The 22910-nt window shown below is 35.8% G+C and overlaps 1 protein-coding gene across 14 annotated transcripts in view; it reads left to right on the plus strand.

Moving 5' to 3' along the window:
- Positions 1 to 22910, plus strand: part of HDAC9 (histone deacetylase 9) — a 459263-nt gene that overhangs the window by 355763 nt on the left and 80590 nt on the right. For all 14 annotated transcript variants that reach the window (XM_083872072.1, XM_083872070.1, XM_083872068.1 and 11 more), the window contains 4 exons: positions 7352 to 7407; positions 7650 to 7737; positions 12017 to 12136; positions 12456 to 12553. In XM_083872072.1, coding sequence (XP_083728198.1) covers positions 7352 to 7407; positions 7650 to 7737; positions 12017 to 12136; positions 12456 to 12553 — 362 coding nt within the window. The remainder of the gene's footprint in view (positions 1 to 7351; positions 7408 to 7649; positions 7738 to 12016; positions 12137 to 12455; positions 12554 to 22910) is intronic.

Here is a 22910-nt window from a genome sequence, read left to right on the forward strand (position 1 = left end):
TGCTTTTGGAAGAAATAGAGGTACTGCCCAGCATATGATTTCTTGCATGCAGTGTAGCTCATGAACCTGGAAATCATTGTCTCTAGGCTCTACTTAATGACTTCACCTTCAGAAAGAGGGCCCAAAAAGATGCAGAGAGAGAACATTTCTTTCTGGAAGTGTCTCCTAAGGCTCTCATTGCTCTCTTTCATTGCCACAGGGTGCGGCACTGTCCTGCCCTCCCTTTTCATGAATTGCACAGCCCGGTGCTTCCCCTGCATTCCTTGGGATGCTCAGCTCAGTTCACCTCCCCTCCCCGCTGTTGTGCCACTTCACTGACAGGCAGCTATGAGCCAGGATCTCCTCTCTTGCCTCTGCATCTGTCCTACACAGCAGGCACATCCCTCTTGCTGCCCAACTGGACAAGTACAGAGCTTGTACAAACCCCATATTAGACAAGTCTTGGAGAAAACTAAGGAGAGTTTCTGCATCTTTTCTTTTGAGTTTCAGATTCCATTTGAAACTGTTAGACCTTGCAGAGACTCTTATCTTTAGAACTCCGCTTGCAAAATCGTTGTTTTCATATTTTCATATTGTTAACCAAATTATTCATGTTGATGATGCCACTTGTTTTGTTTCCATATATTAGGTGTTTATGAAATGGTTAATACTACATTTAAAAAGCTGGAGTTCAGTTCAGTTAGGTTAGTATGATAATTTTGCAGTAATGATACTTCATTGAATGTTATATGTTCTTGCAATAGTTGTTTTATTGTGTGTTGTTTTGTGAACATTAAATGTGTCTTAATTTATTTTCTGATAAAAAATTGTGCATTTCTCTGGCTGTCCCTCAATATCTTTAAACTGACTGGCAGGAATAAAAATTATAAAGGTGAAAAATATAATTTAAAAGGAGTATACCTAATTAAAATGTCTGTTTGGGAGAGCTTACCAAAGGAGAGATGGGAGTAATTCTCCCAATGGGAGATGACTTTCCATCATCATAGATAACTCACTGCCAGAGCAGACCATGTAACCGTTGAAAATACAAAGGAACATTTCTGAAACATTTTTCTTCAGCTTCAGATGAAGAAATACAGAAATATTTAAATACAGAAACTATAATAAGGATTACTGTCTAGTTTACTTAGCATATCCTTTAAATATGTAAATCTTGGTGATGGTAGTACTGTTTTCTGTGATTGAAACATGTAGTACCATATATTTTTAATTTTATAAACTTGAAACAGAAGAGACCTACACAAAAAAAACCATCAAGAGCTGGTAGGATTTGTATGATTATTCCCTACTTAAGAATAAGAAGTTTGAGTGAATTAAGAATCCATTTTTCAAAAGAACACTCAAGAAGATAGGCACATAATTTAAAAGCATAGTCTGAAACTGTCTTGAACATCCACTTCAGCTGAATCAAGTGAAGCAAAAGTCATTTTTCTACCTTTTCGTATGTGTGTGCACACGCACACACACAGAAACACACGCATGTAAAGCTGTCTTGTTGGCAGCTAAGGGTTATTTAACAGAATGAAAGCAATGGAAATGAGTTTCCCCTGAACCAGAATCAGATACATTCCTGGGATTGTTCTTTCTGATATGTCAGGTTGAATGAATACTAAAGTAAACCTCCTGAAGTTGGTCGTTGCTACTCTGGTTTCTTTGTACAATCCATAGATGCCTTAAATTGAACTTGAAACTTCCATTCCAAATGAGCCTGGTTTTTTTATGGTTCTCAAGGCCTTTGTCACACAGGGCTATGGAGGAATGATCATCATTAATCAACCTTCTCTTCCCCCAAGTTCTTAGTTTTCTAGCTATAAAAGTATTCTGAATAAAAATCTTTCACAGCTCTATTGCTAGGTTTTCTTGTAAAAAAAATTTTAAAAAAAAATCATTCTAAAGACAAAATAAGCAAAAAGAGCAGAAAACAAATGTCTCCCTGGTCTCATAGTGTCCTTCCTCTGGTAAAGCTTTAGGCCAGCAAATTTCCATGGCTGCCTGAACAACACAAAACCCCACACAACTCCTCTGGTTGCTTACAGAAATCTCCTTTCTTGGAATGTGCTCTGTCCCCAGGTGCCTTCTGGACACTGTTTCTCCTGCAAGCTCTTCCCTACCCTTGCTTCTACCTTCTCACCCTCTGCCCTATAAAAATGTTCCTTTGCTTGAAAAAAAAACTCCAAGTGATGTGTGACAACCACAAAAAGAGGCTTTTTTTTCACGTGCAGCCACAGCATTTTGAACAATGCATGCATGAAACAAACAGTAACTTACTTTACTACTGTTTAAGATATGATTGATAAAAGCCTTCAATCAAAGTTACCAATGAATCTTTTAGGTAGTATTTTGTATTCTTTGCTTTTACAAAGTTAGAAAAATTGCAAAATTTCGTATTAAACCATCTCTTAGATACTCTATCCCAGCAATTGTGGTTATATATAGCTGAATGACTGTTATTATTTCATATAATCAGACAACTTTAATTATATGTGTGGTACATTGTTTACCTCCATGACCACTCTGTACTAGGACTCTTTTGTCTGCTTTCTTTCCCAATATAGTTAACACTAGTTGTGGCCAAACAGGCCATCGTGGTTGTATCTAAGCTAGTCTGCAAGCACCAACTTTCCATGTGTGTTTTCTGATGCTATCTGCTTAGACCTTCAGGAAAGCAGACAGGGAGCTCTTTGTTTCCATCAAAGTCTTTAATGTCCATTTCTGTGTACTTGGCCTCTACTAGCTTCCTCTGCAAGACAAAATAGTATTCCCTCATGTCCATTACTGTTTTCTTGGCAAATCTACATGCTGCTAATACTGCTCTGTTAAATCACAGGTTCTTGTTCACTGCAATCGTAGACTCCCAGGGCCATGTGCTGACTCCTGCTCTGGCTGTATGAGTAGCTTGTAAAATTGTCCTAAACAGGTGCCCAAGGATTGCCTCAGCCTTACACCACTCATTCTCATGCTTATCCTCCCTGATGGATGGCATAGCCTGGCACTGATTGTGTTACAGCATAAATGGCACTGGTAAGGATATGGTTATCTTCTTCCTGGTACCAGTTGCAAGCCAATTCTTATAGGCAGCCAAGATTTAAAGCAGCCCTGATATTTGTTACTGTAGGACTTGACTACACCAGAGATGGCAGAGTTAAAGATGGCACTAAGGCCACTTTTGGGGTTAGACCTATCAGCTACACTGTATGGACCATCTTTTAAATATAAAGCAATTGGTAAAAAATTTTAGGTAATTTTATAAGGATACAAAATATAAATATAAATATAAATAAATATATGAAATATAGTTTCTGACAGGAAAACTGATTATTTCTGTATAATAATGTATTACATATTTCTGTATAATTCTCATTCTGAAATATATGCACATTGAAGCAAAAATAGAACCTTTTCATTAAAAACAAGGACATGTCCAAGACTGCCTTGTTTAAGCGCTGGTAATTTTAAGAGTTAACTGCAAAATAGGTTAAGGGATTTAGACAAGTAGAAATTAAAAACTTTCAACACCTAATCTTACGAGCAAGTTGAGCTTAGATAGAAATTATAGTTTTTGTGTTTGAATAAAAGCTGAGTAAGAGCATGACTTCAGACCTATTGTTAGAAAACTTAGATTGAAAAGATGTGTCTCAACATCTATTTTGTGGATGACATAATCTAAATACACAAAGTGGTGTGTGAAACAAATTTACAAATTCATCCCCATGTTCAAGAAGAAGTTGAACCTGAATCTTCTACTACTTCAATAAGTGCTCTTGGAGTACCTGCTGTGGCTTATTGCTACTTTTTGCATGACACTGGCTTTTCTTGAAATCTATGAAAGCCAGATGATTTTACTAGGGTAGTGCCAGGCTAAAATTAGCATGCACTGCTTCTCAGTGAGGCTTCTTACCATACCTGGAGTACCTGACTGGCCAGATAACTCTTGGTTCACTAGGAATCTAGGCAGAGGAAGCTCCTCACTGTCATGTGAATGGAAGAATCATTCACACCTTGCCACAATGACCACATATTGCCCTAGAGAAAAATTGTCTCTGTCTAGTTTTACCTCCTGTATGGAGATAATGTAATAGAAAATCCAGTGGAACTCTGCAATAAATGGTCAGTCCTAAACCCTGGATTGTCCACTCCTGTTATGGTATTGAGTACTTGCCTTGGAAAGGTTCATGGAGAGGCACAGCAGATGCCCAAGCATGATGTAGACCAACACTGTAACCCAGAACACTACAGAAAGGGATTCACTTGACCACCAAAGACAAGAGGGCCACAGTAGGGTGTACACGTGTTCTTTATAAATCAAGCATCCAACTACTTATTTAGAGTCATGAAAGAAGAGAATACTTAGCTGACTGTGGAAAAAGACTAACATTTTTCTTAGTTTTCATTAAAGGTCCAACTCAGCGGGTTTATCTGCAGTCGATCTTCTGTGTAAACTGAGCCTGGGCTGACTTCTCTTCCTTTGTTCAAATATGCACAGATTTTAGAATATCTCTATTCAGACTTTATTCTTAGCCCTCAAATTTAAATAAAGGTAATCACATAATGGCACAGACATGAATCGTTTTTCTAATGTTCATGTCTGTCAGTCAGTTTAATGTTCTGTCTACTTATAAAGGTGTCTGTATCCTAGTATAAATAAGGGTCTGTACAAAACCGCTTTGAATTTATGTGTGTTGGCTTAATTTTCAACATATTGCTCTGTGTTAGTCTTTCTGTCTTTAAAGCAGATTTTTGCCTTTCCGTCTACTGTTCTACTGTCTACTGAGCTCACTGTCTGCTATTTAAAATTGCCAAAATAAAAACCCCTAATGTTCCATTGTACTAATATATGCTGTGTTCTTGCAAAGTGTGAAAGTAGGAGAAATTAAGTGTTTAATAAATTGCACATAAGTTGCCTGTAATTCTGTATGGTAACTAGTTTTCAGTGTTTGGTATAATTCAACTATATATTTTATCATCAGTGTAACATATGCAGAGTATTTTTTAAAAAGAAAATTTCCCATGTGAATACTGAACTTTTTGTGATATAAAGACGCATAAAAAGTGGTCACGACCCTGTTGTGAATATCCTGCGTGCTGGTGGAGAATTGCAATAGTTAAGCTCTGATTTCAGAAATTACCTAGTTGTGATAAAACAGGGCTTCCAAAGAGTCTCGTCAAGGGCAACAGAAGAGAAGCCTACACTATAACTGTCATGCTGTCAAAAACAGCAGTGCTGGTATTTTCTGTCTCTCTATTGCCCCATGAAATCCTCCTAGAGATAATCATCCTAATTATATTGATCTTTTGGGAATACTGATAAAGTTAGATGATAATGAGCTGTTAGCTGAGCAGGGGCAACTGTAAGCCTTTCATGGACTTCTTCCAAATTCCTAAAAATATTGAGAGAACAAAATACAGGTAGCATTATGCTCTTTCTCTAGTAATACCCTCTTTGCTGAGTCTTTTGTCACCTCGTTATCCTGACATTCACCAGCATAAATATACTTTGTTTTTTCACAAATGCTACAAGAATTCTTTGCCAAATTCTTCTCTAAGTCATATTTTGTGTGAGAAGGAAATGTTAAAAAACTGAAGGATAGAGAATACAGTTTTAGCTGAGACTCTAAAGCTGGTTTAGTTCTGCAAATTAATGCAATCCACTTTTTTTTTTTTCCTGGTGCACTTGATCTATAGGCAATTTATATCCCATCTCCAGGAATGTCTGCACGAATATTAACATATATAATTTTTTTGCCTTTAATTGTTGGGTTGTTATGCTTTGTTTCTTTGGGTTTGTTTTTTTAATGTGGATACAATGCAAAACAAGTCATGATGTCAAATCCCTCAGATTCTTTAAATGGTGGCCAGAAGAACCACTATTACACATGTACTTTCTTTGGTATTGTAATTTAAGTTCACTGTATTCTGGTAGAACTTTGGCCATGCTCCACAAAACTTTGCAGCTGTCTGCTTACATCTAGCAGCAAGTTAAATAAGACAACATGGTAGTATTTATTTATAAATAAATGCCAGTGAAGCCACATAGGTAGATGATTCCACACATTCATATGATTGTAAATAAACAGATTTTACAGCAACCAATGTAACTATTAACTGCCATGTTCCTCTGTATTTACAACAATGTGAGTGAAAGTTTAATGATTGCTATGTTTTTTTCAGGTAAGAGAAAGCTAAAACATTTACATTCATCAAGTTTTAGTATATCAAACTGGAATACTTCAATACTGATTATTAAAATACAGAAGTATTCCAACCTTTTTTTTTCCTGATACCTCCTCTCTGAAAATACAATGCTTGATTGGTCATGCAGGCATACATACACACCTAGTGTTTGTATGAGACTGTGTGAAAATACAAGTCGGGCAGATATCTCATGTACAGATTATAATTTCTTACTTTTCATAAAAATATGGTAGTTGTCATTAGTGTGATGGCATGTATATAGCTGAATAGAAGGGCCATCTTGAGTGGTTTAAATAAAGAGGAAATACTGTAAAGCAGGGGTGTTTCTCCTGAATCTAACTGTTGTAAAATAAATTTGATATGATACACTTATGAGACACTGCTTCTTGAATATATAATATGATTTTCTGAACAGAGCTACTGTTGCCAGCATTTCTACATTTTCCCTTTAGCATACTCATACTGGAAGAATAGAAATTCAATTTTTCTTTTATCTTCAGTGACTCCAGAGGCAAAAAATTCCTTAGTCATCACTGATCCTGGTGCTGTACTTTATGAAATGTATATACAATTCCAGAAAGTGTGTTAGAACTAGACTTCAGGGAATCTACTAACTTGTGAGCATGGCAGGTTCCCAAGTGTAATTTATGGTTTGCAGAAATATGGGATGTTCATTGTCATCCTTTTTCTACTGTTAGAAATTATGTGTGTGGGGGGGTCTGAATTTATCATTTAGTCTATCCAGAGGTAAGGTCAACAATAGCTTATCATGTAAAATATAGACCTTATGGTACTTTTATTTTGAAGCATCTCAAACTGGAGCAAATTAAGATTACATGATCTTAGATGACCTTTATTTTAAATGTGAATTCTAAACACCAGAATTCATAACAGGGCTTTCTCATTATGCCTTTTCCCTCCTCTTTTGATCATGTTGTGTGTGTGTGTATGTATGTATGAACATGTGTGTATTTATAAGACTTTATTTGCCACTGTTCCCAACTGTATTATTTCTGGCAGTACTATGAAAGGGTGATTGGATAAAAAAAGTGCTCAAGAGGCTCTAATAGATTTCAATCCCATCTGCTTGCTGCTCTGTTTTGCTCTGAGTCAAGTATTTTTTTAAGCTGATAATTGAAAACCTATCTTGTTCTTACAGAATGGCTTTGCTGTTGTAAGGCCCCCAGGCCATCATGCTGAAGAATCAACAGCCATGTAAGTACCAGGGAATATTGCCCATCTTGGAGCACTAAGGTTACTGGCAATCACCTGCATTGTGCATGTCTCTGAAGAACTGTAATTGTTAGCAGATGACTGAAAAGGCTTTCTAGGTACTCCCAGAAGCAGATTTATGGCCTCAGAGATCATATAGCATTTTTTTAAATGCTCTGAACATTATTTATAGCTGTTTTCCTGACTGATTTTCTTTCTTATTTCTGTTCTTCTCTATTCCACAGGGGGTTCTGCTTTTTTAATTCGATTGCAATTACTGCCAAATACTTGAGAGACAAGCTAAATATAGGCAAGATATTGATTGTAGATCTGGTATGTATTCTTGGCAAGCATCACACTTACAATGCATCTAGATGAAAGATAATGAATTTGTATTTATAAGTCAGACTTTCCTGCTTTTAATACCTACAAGTAATAAAGGTGTGCATTTCCTCTGATTTTGGGAACTCATTAAAGCCAGGATGGCAGTACTGAAGCTATAAACATCTATGTTTCACTTTAATGGTGTTAACTGCAATTTAATGAGAAGAAGGCACAGATCAGGGCAACTTTTATGGTCCTTAAATGAATTGATACTTCCACTGTTAAAATAACCCTACAGAACCCAAGTTTACTTTTCCCTACAGAATAGAAACTTTAAGTAGTCAGATATTCTTCAAAGAACGTTGTTGCATTGGTAACAAAATTGACCACTTTCCCTGGTTCGCAATGATTTGACTTGTTGTGCAACTTTGATATTATTAAACAAATCGAGGTTTGTTTAATAATAGCAAAGGCCATTTCCCCCAAGAAGTTTTCTAGTCATGTATGCCAGGTTTTGGTGGTTCCCCGAAGGAAAGCTATGTGATTAAAAAACCACTTCATTGGATTAGTCTTGTATTTTAATAGAAGGCATTCTTACACAATGCTTAATACATTTAACAAATGGATTATTTAAATGCAGATGACATTTGGCATGTTGGCTATATTATTTTCATGAATAATGAATTGGAGCTCTGCCTTGCACTTAAAGGATCAGTCCAATGCACAGCCCAAGGAAAGCTGAATGCTGATTTATGAGCACCATTTTTGTTTTCCTACAGTTCATGACGAGGTGTAATAGGGTGTCTGACAAAGCATAGACAGGAAATGAACCCTGGCATCAAAACCTAACCTGTTACATCTGCACTTAATTAATTTTTGCAGGTGATAAAAGATTTAAAGACAAAATATGTTAAAGGGGTTTTGAAGTGCAGGGCTTAATAGTCTAAATCTTGTTCATATCTGCACTCATAATTAAATCTTATTGTGGAGTCATGGCCTTACCATCTAGCACTTTGGTTCAGTTAAACATGCGTACTGACTGTTGAAGAGAAGCAGAGAAAGGGGGAGTGTGGGAGAAGGAATGGTAAGTGAAAAGTGAGTGGCAGAACAAATATATGTGTAGATTAAATATTCTTAGAACGTTTTTCAAATATTTCTCAGATTGTTCTACTATCATTTAGAAACATAATTATAAACTGCCAGAAATTATTATTTCTGAAAAATTCACTTCTACTGTATGCTATGTGTGTTTGCTGACTTGAATCTTTCAGTTCATTGTTGCAAATTCTGGCCAAAAGTGAACTCTATGTTTATTCTCATTTTTTCATAGGAAAAGCCTACTCAAAGTTTGTGAATGTTTTTAAGTCTTTTTGCCTGTAAATGTTACATTTGCCTTGTTGGGAAAAGAAAAGACTTCCTTTTGACATACTTAGCCAATAAGCACTTAGAAATTCAGCTTCAGTTTTTTAAGACAAGGTTAAATGTGCAAATCATTACCTGTGCAAATGATTACCTGTGAAGCTGCCTATCTTTACTCAGGAAAATAGATAGGGAATTTTCAGCCTTTCTGCCAACTGTCCCATTGACCATAATAACTCAGTGGGTGAAAGGAAGAAATAAATGGCTGACACAGATGACTTCATTCCTGGAGCAGTTGCAGTCCAGTCCCTAGTCTGCTCCATGGTCAGAGCAATGATGTACAAAAATTCATATGGAAAATTTCTTACGCATGCAAACTATGGATAAATCACAGGCCAAACTGAATGAATGAACAAGTTAATAATGATGTCTTTATTCCCACCAACAGAGTTTTGGGAAGACGGAAAGAATGGAATTACAGATGTTAGACTTGATATTAACCTTTAAGACTATATTTTGATAGTGACTAGCACAGCAGGACACCATGCAAGTTGGCAGCTATACATGTTACTACAATATAAATATTAAAAAGTAATATCCAATTCCCACACACTGAAGTGTATTCTAGTTACAAATTAAGTGTAGTCTTCATAGCTGCTACATGTCTTCATATATAAATTCTTAACTTTTTAATTGTCAGTGTCTGCTTCATCTATTTCTACAGTAAAATAAAAGATGTGTCTGACAGGATTTTTTCCTCATTCCACCATTTGCATAAGTCTCTGGTTTTGAACTGGCTTATATATCCTGAATACATTTGATCTACTAACGGCAGAATATGAACTCATTTTCCATATGCTAGCATCTGTAGTCTTAAAGAACACATTCCTTTGTCTATCAGAGAAATTACTGCTCTTCAAAAAAGAGCTCTTAGTGGAATTAAAGAAAGCTAGCTTTGATATTTGAAAAATAAAAAAAAAGTAATAAGGAAAAATGATCTCTCTATGCCCCTTTAACATTTTTTCCTTCTGTTTTGGAAACTGTTACAGCAAGAATATATCTAAAGCCCCAAATATGTATGGAAAAGAAAGACTAATTAAAATAACAAAGTGAAGTCCTACTGTGTCCCTGCAGATCTATGTGCCCAGCTTGTCAGGTTGTTGAAATCCTCATTCCAGGATCATCCATAGTTGCATTTATGCTAGCAGGATTTGAGTCTGTTTGGGAGTAAACCAATTAACTGTGTCACAGCTAAAGACTGAATGGGATTCTGCATGCCAGATTTTACTTCATTTGCCAGTCAGAACCATCTAACACTACACTGGCTGCCTTGAAATCTTCAACAGCCTCATACCAGTGTCTTCTCCTTTGCATGTCTCATGTGTTACATTTAACCTTGGCATTAAGTCACAATTGGGCTGTAACTACATCCTCATATTGTTTCAAGTACTTTCAAACAGAGAAAAGAAAATAAACTCTTATAATACTACCCTACAGAGGTCCCAGAGGAGGTCCGAGTCAAGCACAATGTAGTACAAGTAGGACTCTGGCAAGGAGGACAAGCAATGTTCAGTTCTTGCTGTGCTATTGGCAGTGCACACCTTGAGGTACAAGTTGAGCCTTCCTGGAGTTTACGCATAGTGAGGAGAATGTGACTTCTGTTTTGTGGACACTAAATTGGGTTTAGACCTCATAACATTTGTAAAATAAATACAGACTGAATGACAGTGACAGTGTTGCCATTCAGCATACTTTGTCTGTCTCCCTTAATTCTCTAAATCAGAAATTTCAAAGAGAGGGCTTAAAGGAGGAAAATAAACAATATCTATAACTTTTCAGCTTCTTAAAAATGCCAGTGAAGCAATATTTTAGGTTTTTTTTTTTTTTACTTTTACTGAAAGGCAAGTGGATTTTCCATTTTCACTTGTAAAATTCTTGTGTGTCTAACCAAATAGAATAGTAGTGAACTGTGAAAAAAAACTAAAAAAAAAAGGAAATGCCTGCATCATCAGCCTTTGTTATATAGATATACTGTCAGCATTTCTTTGTCAGCATTTTATTTAATGACAGAATTTTATTCACTGTCATTATATAATGTTTGAAATATGGAGACTGGCCAAGGTCACCCCTTGATTGTGGAAGGCACCATCCTATCTGCCAGATGATTTAATAGCTAATGAGATCATATTCCTATGTCTTCAACTGTTGCCGTCATGATTTTGCTAAAATGAAGTATGAAGTCCTTCCCGCATCTGGCATCTCTTTTGATGTGGATCTAACTGCTGAGGGACTGAACTGAACTGAATGTTTCAAGAAAGCCAATTTACTCAGCTGGTCGCAGAGCCTTTGACCTCAATAGTGGAACTTGGCAAATCAATGAATACTCTTATGTTTAGTGTTCTGTCAAGAATTGTGAAAAAGCTCTGTAAACCATAGATCCTTCTGCAAAATACTAGTTTGTAGTTTAAACATTAGTCTTTCTTCAGAGGCCAATGAGGCTAGTTAATTAAGCCTGAGGGGTTATGAACTGTTGGCAGTTAATAAGTCATAAAATTCCTCCATAAAACAGGATGCTAGATTCCATCACTGAGGCAAGGAGTACAAAGAGCCGGTGTATAAATATCTAATTGTACAAAAGGACTGGGATTTCTCAATGACTGCTCATCTGGAGTCTCCAGGGCATGCTCGCTATGGTTTCCTGATTTTTAGAAGCCAGTTTAAAAAATGAGTGCATTAAAGAGTAATTTGCCTGAAAGTTCAGGAAGTATGGGGTGGTGAAGGGAGGGGGAAAGGGAAAGACAAAAGGAGGGCAAGGGAGAGGGAGAGAAACTGAGAGAGAGAGGAGGGGGGTGTAAAAGAAAGCAGAACTGAGCTCTCTACTCTGACTTGGACATTATTACATTTGTCATCTGTTTTCTTTCTCCTTTAGGATGTTCACCATGGCAACGGTACACAGCAGGCTTTTTATGCTGACCCCAGCATCCTGTATGTTTCCCTCCATCGCTATGATGAAGGCAACTTCTTCCCCGGCAGTGGAGCCCCAAATGAGGTTAGGTTTATTTCTTTAGAGCCCCATTTTTATTTGTATCTTTCAGGTAATTGCATTGCATGATTACCCCTAATTTTCTTGTCCTTCTCTGGTTCTTTAAATTACACCAGATTACCAAATTGTCCACTGGGAGCAGGGGACCAGTGGAGAACAAGTGCATAACCCAGAGCAGTCCTTGTCAAACAAGACTGATCTGACATGTTGTTTGATGTTTGTTTCTAAAGCACATTTGAGAATTTTTTTCTTCTCCCCTTTCCCTCTCTCTTTTCGTCTTTTTCCTCTTTTTCTCTCTTTTTGGCATCTTATTTCTATTTTTCAGGTTGGAAGTGGCCCTGGTGAAGGGTATAACATAAATATTGCTTGGACAGGTGGCTTGGATCCTCCTATGGGTGATGTTGAGTATCTTACAGCATTCAGGTTGGTACCATTCAGAGTTTTGAAAACTGTTTGTAGAACAAAAGCGCTGAATGAATAAGAGCTAATGTAATATTGAAAATCAGGAGAATAATCCATGGTGAAACTAAATTAATCCTGGTATCTCAGTATCTGAGAGCTTAGTAAATTGAAAAATGGGTATTTTAATCATTGTGATCATCCATGCAGAATCAACGAAAAAAAAAAACAAAACTGAATTATTTAATTGGTCACTTGTGTTTTCATTATCATTTCATGCTAGTAAAATTACTTTGAGCTTGCTTACTTCTCTATCTATAAATTTTAAATGTATTTATACCAGGCAGGAGAAAATTACTCTTCACTTTCACATTGACTGCAGTTACATGCCAGTAGAGCAGACAGAAAGCAATATGAAGTATGGTCCAAATCCAGTGTTCTTCATTCATTTAAAAGAGACTCATTATGATGCTCACAGATTTGACAATTAGTTTTTTTCTACAAATTGCAGTAAAGTGTTATTTAATTAAAAGTAAATAATTCTGACATACTGCAATAAGAATGATAGGAAGTGTTGAATGCTGTATTTTTCTTTGCTCACTCATAATGAATATTCTCAAAAGCTCATTCATGAATTAAATTTTATTTTCTCATAGGTGATGCTTCATAATCTATTAAGTCTTTTTTTCGTGGGACCAGAGGAGATAAGAACAGTCCAAAACACTATCTTTTAGAGTTTCAGTGTCCTGTCTTACATACACCATTTCCTTTCACTGTAAACCAATCCAGTGGAAGGGTTTAGTGAAGTTTAGGGAAGGCAAAGGGTTCATCTTTCAAATCTGGGCAAATGCTACAGCTCTGAAAAGGAGAATGATATGCAAGAAAGGCACTGAGCAAACCAACATGTATCTCTAATCTCTTTCAAGACATTTAGTTTGAAGTAGTGTAATTACCTTATGCAGTTTTTGGCTATACTCTTGAAAATACACCATAAAACTCCACAAAACTCTTGCTTTGTTTGTTTGGATTTTTCTGTGGTTTTTTTTTTTTTTTTTTTTTTTTTTTTTTTTTTTAAAGAACTTCTGTGCAGCCCATGAAATAATATGCAGAGTTTCTAATGAACAATACACCTGAAGTCAGAGTCTGAGTGCTAGTCAGGGAGACAGCCTTACATGTTCACAATATTCCGCTGTTATTGTGGAAAATTTTTTAATTTTATTTACGTTTGTCTGTATTTAAAAAGAGTCTAAACAAATGGTACGGGTGGGCTCCAAATTTTCTACAGTCAGTAATGCCTCAAGCTCTTTCCAAAATGTCTCCTATACTTCCATGAGATTTTTACGTAAGTTAAGGAACTGGGTGGTTTAAATCACTGGTATTAGTGTCTGATACTAATGTATCTGGTAATTCCACCCCAACATTCTTGGTTTGGATCCAAACCATCCCACTAATGATATAGGTAATGTGGCCATCTAATGATGCAGAGAATGGTGGTCCCAGTTTATTCAATAGAAGACTCACATACTGAGACCTTACCCATAATTGGTACCCCTGCTATCCTGATGACAAATACCTGGGCTTAATAGTGCATTTACAAATATGGACTTCACAGTTCTATTTTAAGGCACACTAGTAAATTGTTTGGAGCAGCTAGTATTGCTGCTATGCCTATTACTCTGCTCCAGAGTTAGAGGGAATTTCAGTCTCTGTTCCTAAGCTAAACAGCACTATTTAGGGAAATAAAATTCATATAACTTACTGCATACTGAATAATCATATTCAGACATATACTTAACTGTACTTTTTTTCTTTTATTTTTTTTTTAGGGCAAATAAATTAAAATTTAAGTTTAGAATCTCCTTTTGAAAAATTTCTGGTGAAAAAATTCATGTTGCTATTTTAAATGCATCCATTTAACTTTGTGATTAATGTAATGAATGTTTTTCTCCAGGCAACAACAGGAAATGTTTCCCTACACTCTCAGCCTCTTTTGACCTGATCACAGTCTTTGTGCCCTCTGTAGGTCTTGCTGACATGGATTTAGTATGACTGGTATGACAGTTTTGAATGGGGATCATTGAAGCAAGTAGCATGGAACTTAGAAGGGTGGATACAAAAATTTGTGAATTACTCAGGATAGACCAGATAGCTATTTTTGTAGATCAGGTCTGAGTGGTAGGCAAATTTACAGCTCCTAGCAAAGAGGCACTTTATCCATGGGCCAGAATCTATCCTTGCTGTTATCCAAAATGTCTCACATGATGTAGCCTAAGTTCTCAGTTTGGCCAGAACAGAATTGTAAGACAGCAGACTGGCAAGAGTCCAGAAAAGTCCAGAAAAGTCCAGAAAATCAAGAGAAGAATTGCCATGCTCTCCCAACAAATCAGCTGTTGTTCTGGAGTTTCTGTCTACAACAAGTCAGTTTTTAAGAAAATAAGTGAGTTTCAGGGATAGAAAACCATAATTTGGTTTTTCATATTAGATTACATGCTTTTATAGACATACTTACAAAGAAGGCCCAAACTAAGGTGTGGAGCAAATTTTGAACATCTTCAATCTTAAGAGAAAAATAAGGGAAAAATTGAGAGATTTTCTGTTTATACCTACCAGTAGACAGAGAGGTTGGGCAGTATTCATCCCCAGTGAAGGCTGGAGTGGATTCTGGTGAAGGTCCTCTCCACCATAACCAAGGTGTAAGTTTGCAGATGGGTGGAGCCTGTTTGGAGAGAAGCCAAGGCTTCCTGCTCACTGGCTGGCTCCAGAGCCTAATCCTTTGAGTTCTTGGGAACTGAGAAATTTGCATTAAATAATCTAAAACTCCCCAGGGGGTGCACATAGCTTTCACTTCCTCACCAGCAGAGCCCTAATTTTGTCCTAGAATTGTGCCAAACACATATTTGAAGTGTCACCAGCCTTGACACTAGGTAGCTCGTTAATACTTGATTGACTGTCAAATTTCACAGCAGAGATCCTTCTAAATGATAATGTTCACAGGAAAAAAGACCAAGGCTTTTTTTCTATCTCTAGAGTTCAGCTCATAACCAGGTATTATATATGGCGATGTGCTTGATACCAGGTACATTGTTTTTAGGTCAGAATGTATTGTAGAAGTGTTCACACACACATAGATACATGCAGGTAGCATAATACGAGCTATTTCCCACTGCATAAATAAATAGATAAATCTATTTTATGTAAATCTTTTTAGGACTGAATAATATTCCACCTCACTCTTCCTCCAGACTGTTTGAGAAAATATTTCTATTTATTCAGGAAAAAACAAATTTCATGTGTTAAAATGCAGAAAAAATCTGAACACAGAGTAATCACTTCAAAGGCATGCTGAATGAATGGCTATGTTGGGACTGTATTGGGAAACAGGAAAAATTACAGTTCTGGTTTGTGTCTGCCATTTTGATTTCAGTGCTACATGAAAATTTTATTCTATTTTTCAATTAACTCTTTCTGTTGCAAAATCAAATTTAACTGGCTGTAGCCAGTTTGAAGATGAAGACTGCTCATTCATTTATAAAAGATGTTTTAATTTCTTTCTTATTTCTACTAAGAAAATAAGTTTGCTTGTGTTAACTACAAGGAGGTAGTAGAAAATGTAGGATAGAGAAGTTTCTATGGAACGGAAAATAATTGCATTAATCAAATCACTATGACATTTAATTTTTCCAGAAAAGAGTTTTTTTGATGTTTACCATAGTTAAGGAACTGGCGTAGCTACAAAAATTCTTGAAATAATGACATTTTTCTAAAGGACAAGCATCTCTTTTTTTCTCCTAAGATAACAAAAATGCACAGCTCTTTTCCATTATTTTTAAGCTCTGAAGTATCCCCCTAGAGAATTTGTTTCATCATTTACTTCCACCTATTCAGGTTAAATTTGCTTTAATCTCTTTGAAAGCCAAAGGAGATGGTGGCTGTTTTCTAAGAGGATGATTTTACACTCGAGTTTATGAGGATGTAATCCACTCTCTTCTGCCAACAGTTCTAGAAAAAAAAAAAAAGAGCCATGGTTGACTAGTAATGTTCAAATAATTATTTTCATAAGCTCCACATTACACCAGATGTGCTCAGTAAAGCAGGCAGCAGAAAGTGGCTCAGATCTGTATTGTACACGCACATATGTCTATGTGTGTACTTGGAGTTTGCAGGGGACAGGAGAGATATGTTTCTGTAGTGGAATACAGAAGATGCAGGAGGCAGTGGAAACAAATGAGAGTGTTCAGAAGAGGAAAGGAGAAACAAGAGACAGAAGCAAAATCGGGCTGTGCCTTCCAACTGCTTTGCACTGCTTTTATCCAACAAAGGAGTTTTAAATTTAACTGAACCAGCCAGTATGCTCTGCTACTTTGCACTACTCCAGAGTAGCATAAAACAGCCACAGCATATTAATGAACCTGGCCATAAAAGCTTGCATAAAGTGAAACATGTATGTGTGTGTGATTCTTGGAATGGTTAGAAATAGCTCATGATAATATTATCTTTTAGTAGTCACATGTTTGATTTTAATTTAAGAAGGGGAGCAAATTCAAAAGAAATAGGTGACAATAAGGCAGAGTTAAGGATGAACTATATCCATGATTTAATTTCAAGTACATTTGTAATTACCATAAAATATAATTTTAAATAGAGTTCAAAATTAAAATAGTGGTTGAAATTACATGTGTGAAAATGTAAAAATGAAAGAAAACAAAGGTGTATGGAAAATCTTCATCCTGTCTTGCAGTTCTTAGTGCTTGTTTTGGGAAAAAATGTATTGTACTCTAGTCTGTGCTCAAAAATATTAACAAAAATATTCTTTGTAATCTTGTGGCCAAACAGGGTACAGTTAAGCTCATTTGAAACATTGCATTGATGTATTTTCCATAGTTTTGCATTTCCAGGTCTCACGACATTTAATTTTGACATTTCAAGTGAAAAACTTTGTAAAAGTCCTTTTGATGTTTTCATATATATTATCCTTGTTAACACTGTTTCAGCATTCTTTACTATTTACATTAGAATTTTACTCGTAAGTGCTAAGAGGAACACTATATTGCTATATATGCCTTATGTTTTTTAATGGAAGTATACATAGCATGTATTTCTATTTATTAATTGAATTTTCCTGTAAATTTTCCTTTAAAATTTTTTGTTGACTAGGGAATTTGAGATAACTTTAAGAAACTTCATTTATAGTCTTAAGTATGTATATCTGAAAAACAAAAATTCTTTGTTTTAGCTCAAATCGCTAGTCTTCCACTTTCATTAAATGTCCATTTGTTTATATATTACACGTGTAGATGAAACTCACAGTCTTGCCTATTCTCATTTATTATTTTAAATACATTTGTATGATCTGTGACATGTCCCTTCCTATTTTTGTTCTCTCAAAATACAGTATTTCTGGTCTTTTTCAATCTCTCTTCATTTAGAAATGTATCCAGTTGCCAAATCTCTTTAATTGCTCATTGCTGAGGCTTGGCTATTTTCTGGAAATGAACTAAATACACCACATGAGGGCGAAGCATCGATTTATATTATTTTGAATATTATTATGGCTGTCTTTGACATCACTGCTCTGCAATGTTGTATAACTCTCTGAGTAGAAACCTTGGTTTCTGATAAATATTATGAAAGAATGTTGAAGACAAAAATCAACATTTTTTCCTAGATGTACCTAACTATTGAAACTGAGTCATAGTACAGTGCTGTATTGTGGTGTTTAATGAATTCCACCAAGAGTAGAGTTTGAGTATAAAGTTCTTTTAAACAGTGGTTCTTAATACCCGTAACTCAATATCTATTAATTTTTATGACTGTAATTTCCAGATGCTGCTGCTGCGGCTGTATTATGCTAGATGAGGTCTAAAAACTACAATAAGACTAAGTTTCTGATTCAAATGTTTGATAATGTTTGATATCTCTTCAAAGAGATAAAGAGACAAAAGACATGGGAGGAGTTAAAAAATAAAACAAGTTAGTTACTCAGCTTCATGAATCAATGGAAGAAAGAGAACTAAACTCCAGTAACATCTTCAGACCTTTAATCTGTTGTGTTATCGGTGAACTCTATTCACAATAGCCTCAGACTAGTCAAATGCCATCCTTATCTTTAGTAATGGAAACTAATTATTTATTTCTGAATACATTGCTTTGTAATAACTGCTAAAGGTTATCTCAACTATAGTTATTTCTCTTAGCTACTTGTGGGCGGAAGTGCGTTCAGCACTTTACTGTGTATAGAAGAAGGCAGAATCTCTGAGCCATGGGAGATAATGATTTACCCAAATGCAGGTGGACGTTATTGAGACTGCTAGTTATCCACAGTCCTTCTGCATTATCATGGGCAAAACATGTAGGAATAAAAATGTGGCTGAACAGAATACAGTCATGGAAGCTCTAGGAAATCTAAACAGTGGTTTCTGTATGGATGCATTTAGTATACCCCATACTTTCAGATACCCATAGCATTCTGGAGTTATAAGTTGCAGTTTCAATAATTTTTTAATTTCTGACCTTGTCACTTTTACCAGGTGTTTTTAAAAAATGCTCATTTCAGCCAGACATGTCTCTCTTTTCTGCCATAGAAAATGCCTTAGGAGAATTCAAATAAAGAGGTACGAAACAGCAATAGAAAGATAACTTAGGAGTGCCTGAGCAGTTTCTTTTGAAGAAGTTTGAAGAAGGTAGAAGTCTGCTTGGAATGATTTTTAAATCTGCTTAGAGCATAAGTTTCATATGTAAACATTCAATAGTCCTGATGATTTGTGACTTTGGAATACTTTTTGAGTGTGGTAACAAAGGTTTTGTAACAATGGTAAATTTTCTTTTCTTTTTTCTTGACTAATGTTTTGAGCATTGAGTCTTTAGGAAATGGAGAAGCAGAGTTAAAAGCATTTGAAACAGTAGTATAAACAGCTTTTCAGCATTTTGTTATACTTCAAAGTTCACCATAAAACTAAAACTGGCAACAGTGTTTATAACCTGCAACCTCTTGTTCTTCCTACTTCTTTAGTTTTATTTGGAAAATCTAACTTCTTCTGACTGAAATACCCTAAATTTTCACCTTTACTGTACCAGGATTTTTAAAACTGTATATGGTGCATGTTTAATTCACTGGAACTACAAAATTCACTGGAACTACAAAAGTGAAACCGTTCATTACAGAAATTAATTAGTGTTGGCTTACTTTTCTACAGATGCACAGTTTCTTTTATTGACATGGCAGAGTAGGGGGTGGAGGAGAAAGGATAATAAAATATGGCATGTGTCAGGTTTATGTGCTTCAGGTTAAAAACTATTTGATTAAAACCCCAAGCTGTACATAGTCTGTAGTTTCAAAGGACTGGAAAGTACTGGAACTCTTTTTCAATATAAACATTTTCCAATTTTTGTTAAGCCAGAAAGATGAAAGAATAGAGTTGTATGGATAAAGAATTGCCATATTGTCAAATACTTGGATGGAAAAGTTGAGAAATATCATCAAAAACATCCACAAGAGTGGAGAAGATACTTTTACCCTAAAAGTCAAAATATCTGTGGTCTTTACATGAAGATAAATTTCAGGTCAGAATTAAAAGTCCTACAGCAACACTGAGTGATTGTATAGATGTCCAGTCCCAATTTAAATTTTGTTGCTTTATAATAACTTTTGAGAACTACACTGCAGCCTGTAAAAAATATGCACATGTTCTCTGCTGGAACAGCTCCAGACTGTAACAGAACCACTAGATTGCACCCTGGTGCTTTATGTATTGTTTAATTGTTTTCCTTTGTTGGATATTTTTATTAAAAGCCCATTATCCAGAATCAGACAGAAGTGTTGTTTCAAGAACAGCAGAAACAGAGGCTTTTCAGCTACACAGTTCTTATTCATGCTTTCTTTAGCTAGCTTAGCTAATGAGACCTCCATTATTCTTCTTTTAATATTTAGAGAAGAAAAAGAAATTGGAGTTTTTACTTTGTTGCTTTCAAATCTAAGCAGGATTGCAAAGAAGTATTGTGAGGTTCTGGTGTGCTCACGCACCTGTGTCTCAGTGTTAGTTTGTGTGAGTACCTCCAGGGCATGTCTGTGTTTATAGATGTTCTCATGCTTTTGCACAAATAATTCCTTGGAGATATATATTTTTATCCTGATTATTTTGTGTGTCTGTGCTACACTTTACCTATACAATAACTGCATAAAAGGAATGGGCATCTTTCATAGAAAAAATATTCTAGAAGATAAAGCTGTGGGAATTCTGAAGAAAAATAGAGAAGTCTGGCAAGAATCAGATTTTAAAATTGTGACATGTTGAATAGCACTGTGCTCAGTGCCGCAAGATCTTATGAGGATTCTTGTTACTGGATATTGTTGGAGCCCTAACTCCAGGTATTTAATTACTTTTTGAAGTCAGCCTTTTGTCCGGTGGAGAGATGTTTGAAACTATGAAAACATAAATGTCTCAAAAATAGATGTCTAATGAATACATTCAGGGAAAGTCTATGGCTCCTCATTATGTGGTATTAGCAGTACTACTTGGGCCATCAGTAATCTATTAAATCAGTGCAACTTCTTGGAAAGTAAGTCATTATCCAGTGTGAGGGAATCTATCAGACTTCAAACTCTGAGACATTAATTTTACAAGCAGTGTAAGAAAAATGGTTAGTTACAGAGTTACTTAGCATTGTGTATATTTTTATTCAGGCAAAGTGGGGTCTTTGTCCTGTGATCACATATATTAGGGCTAGGATTTAGAAGGAAATTGATCATTTGTGTCATTAGGTTATGCAGATCTCATTTGTGCACAATACTACAATTCATAGCTAAGATACAGAAATGTTACTTATACAAAATAGTAGCTTCTTGCAAAAATCATTGTTAAAAGAATTTTTGAAATCAGAGGCTTTTCACTGAGTAAATGTGGCAGGATTTTATCTTAAATACTGTGAGTACATTTAACCTAATTAAGCACTCAAATCTTTAAGATTTTATACAGGCAGTTTCATGAGTTGTTATGCCTTGAAACAAAATAAGCTTTTGAAGGATCTTATTAGCTGATTCATATGCTTACCTACCACAAGCCTTCCAGTGACATTTATATCAGCTGTTAAAATAAAGTTACCAAGATGATTAATTTATTAAAAAACTAATGGAAAATGAAAGCAAACAAATTACAGCACAGAATACTCCAGGTTGAAAATAGCTGTGTTTGGGATGCATTTCTCCTGTGTCATGCATGTAGGAGTGTATATACTTATCAGAAGATAGAAGGAGGAGGGCTGAAGGGATGATGCAGCTTATTTGGTTCTTTTTCTCGCTGTCAGTAAGTGGACAGGATTCTGGTGCTGTGTCTCTCCTGTGCAGGAAGTGCATTGCTAAAGTAGAAATGACTAAAGACAGCACTTCCAGTAAGCAGCAACTGTCCGTGGTTATGACGTGATTTTCTTCTACACTGGAACAAAACCAAAACTATTGGAAGTTTCCAAGAAAACAACTAAGTGTTTGTGTTTCAAACCCTTTTTTGTGTTTAATATGTTAGACAGTGTTCATGTCTAACCTCTTGGTGAGGCCATCAATCTAGGAAGCTAGAAAATATTAAGTGAAAAATCCCAATGCTTTGGGATTGGATTTGGCCTTAAATTGCAGCAGAGGAGGGTCAGAATGCAGATCAGGGAAAAAAAAAACAACTTAATGAATGGTTTTGCATTGGAATAATTTGCCCAGGGAGATGGTAAAGTCACTGTCTCTGGAAGTGCTCAAGAGGTGTCTGGATGTGGCACTTGGGGATATGGTTTAGGGGTAGTTGTGCTGGTGTGGGGATGACAGTTGGACAAGCTGCTCTTGAAATTCTCTTCCAACCTGATGATTCTGTGATACTGTGAAAGAGTGAAGACTGTTTCTTGTCCCCTATTCCTAAAAATCAGAGGGATGAATCTGAACTCATCACATCTGAAATTTATGCCTTTGCTGTCAGTTTATTTGGAATGTTTTGAGTTTTGTTGTTTTTTCCCCCTCATGCTTAGAAGTCTCCCTCTGAAAAATATCAAGGAGATGCAAATATATAAAAAGATTATGTTTTTAGTGAAATAAGTATATTTCTTGAAAAAGTGTTCTAGTTCTGAATTACTAGGCTAATAGGAGAGTGGGAGCTAATTACCACCTTATCCAGTCTAACCTTCCTACCTCTTCAATCAAGATGTTTACAGATTAAGAATGTATTGCTAAGAATATATTGTTAAACCTTAGAAAGTGCTTCAATTCCTGTCACAGGGATTTTTCGATCCTCGTGCTTCATTAATATGTGCTTTACTTTCTGTGTGATGGACTCTCTTTGGAAACTGATTCTTTCTGGATAAGAAAATTACAATCTATTATCTGATCATTTGCTTATTTTTTTTTCAACAA

This window comes from Zosterops lateralis (genome assembly GCF_965231275.1).
Source record: "Zosterops lateralis genome assembly, chromosome: 1".
Lineage (NCBI taxonomy): Eukaryota > Metazoa > Chordata > Aves > Passeriformes > Zosteropidae > Zosterops > Zosterops lateralis.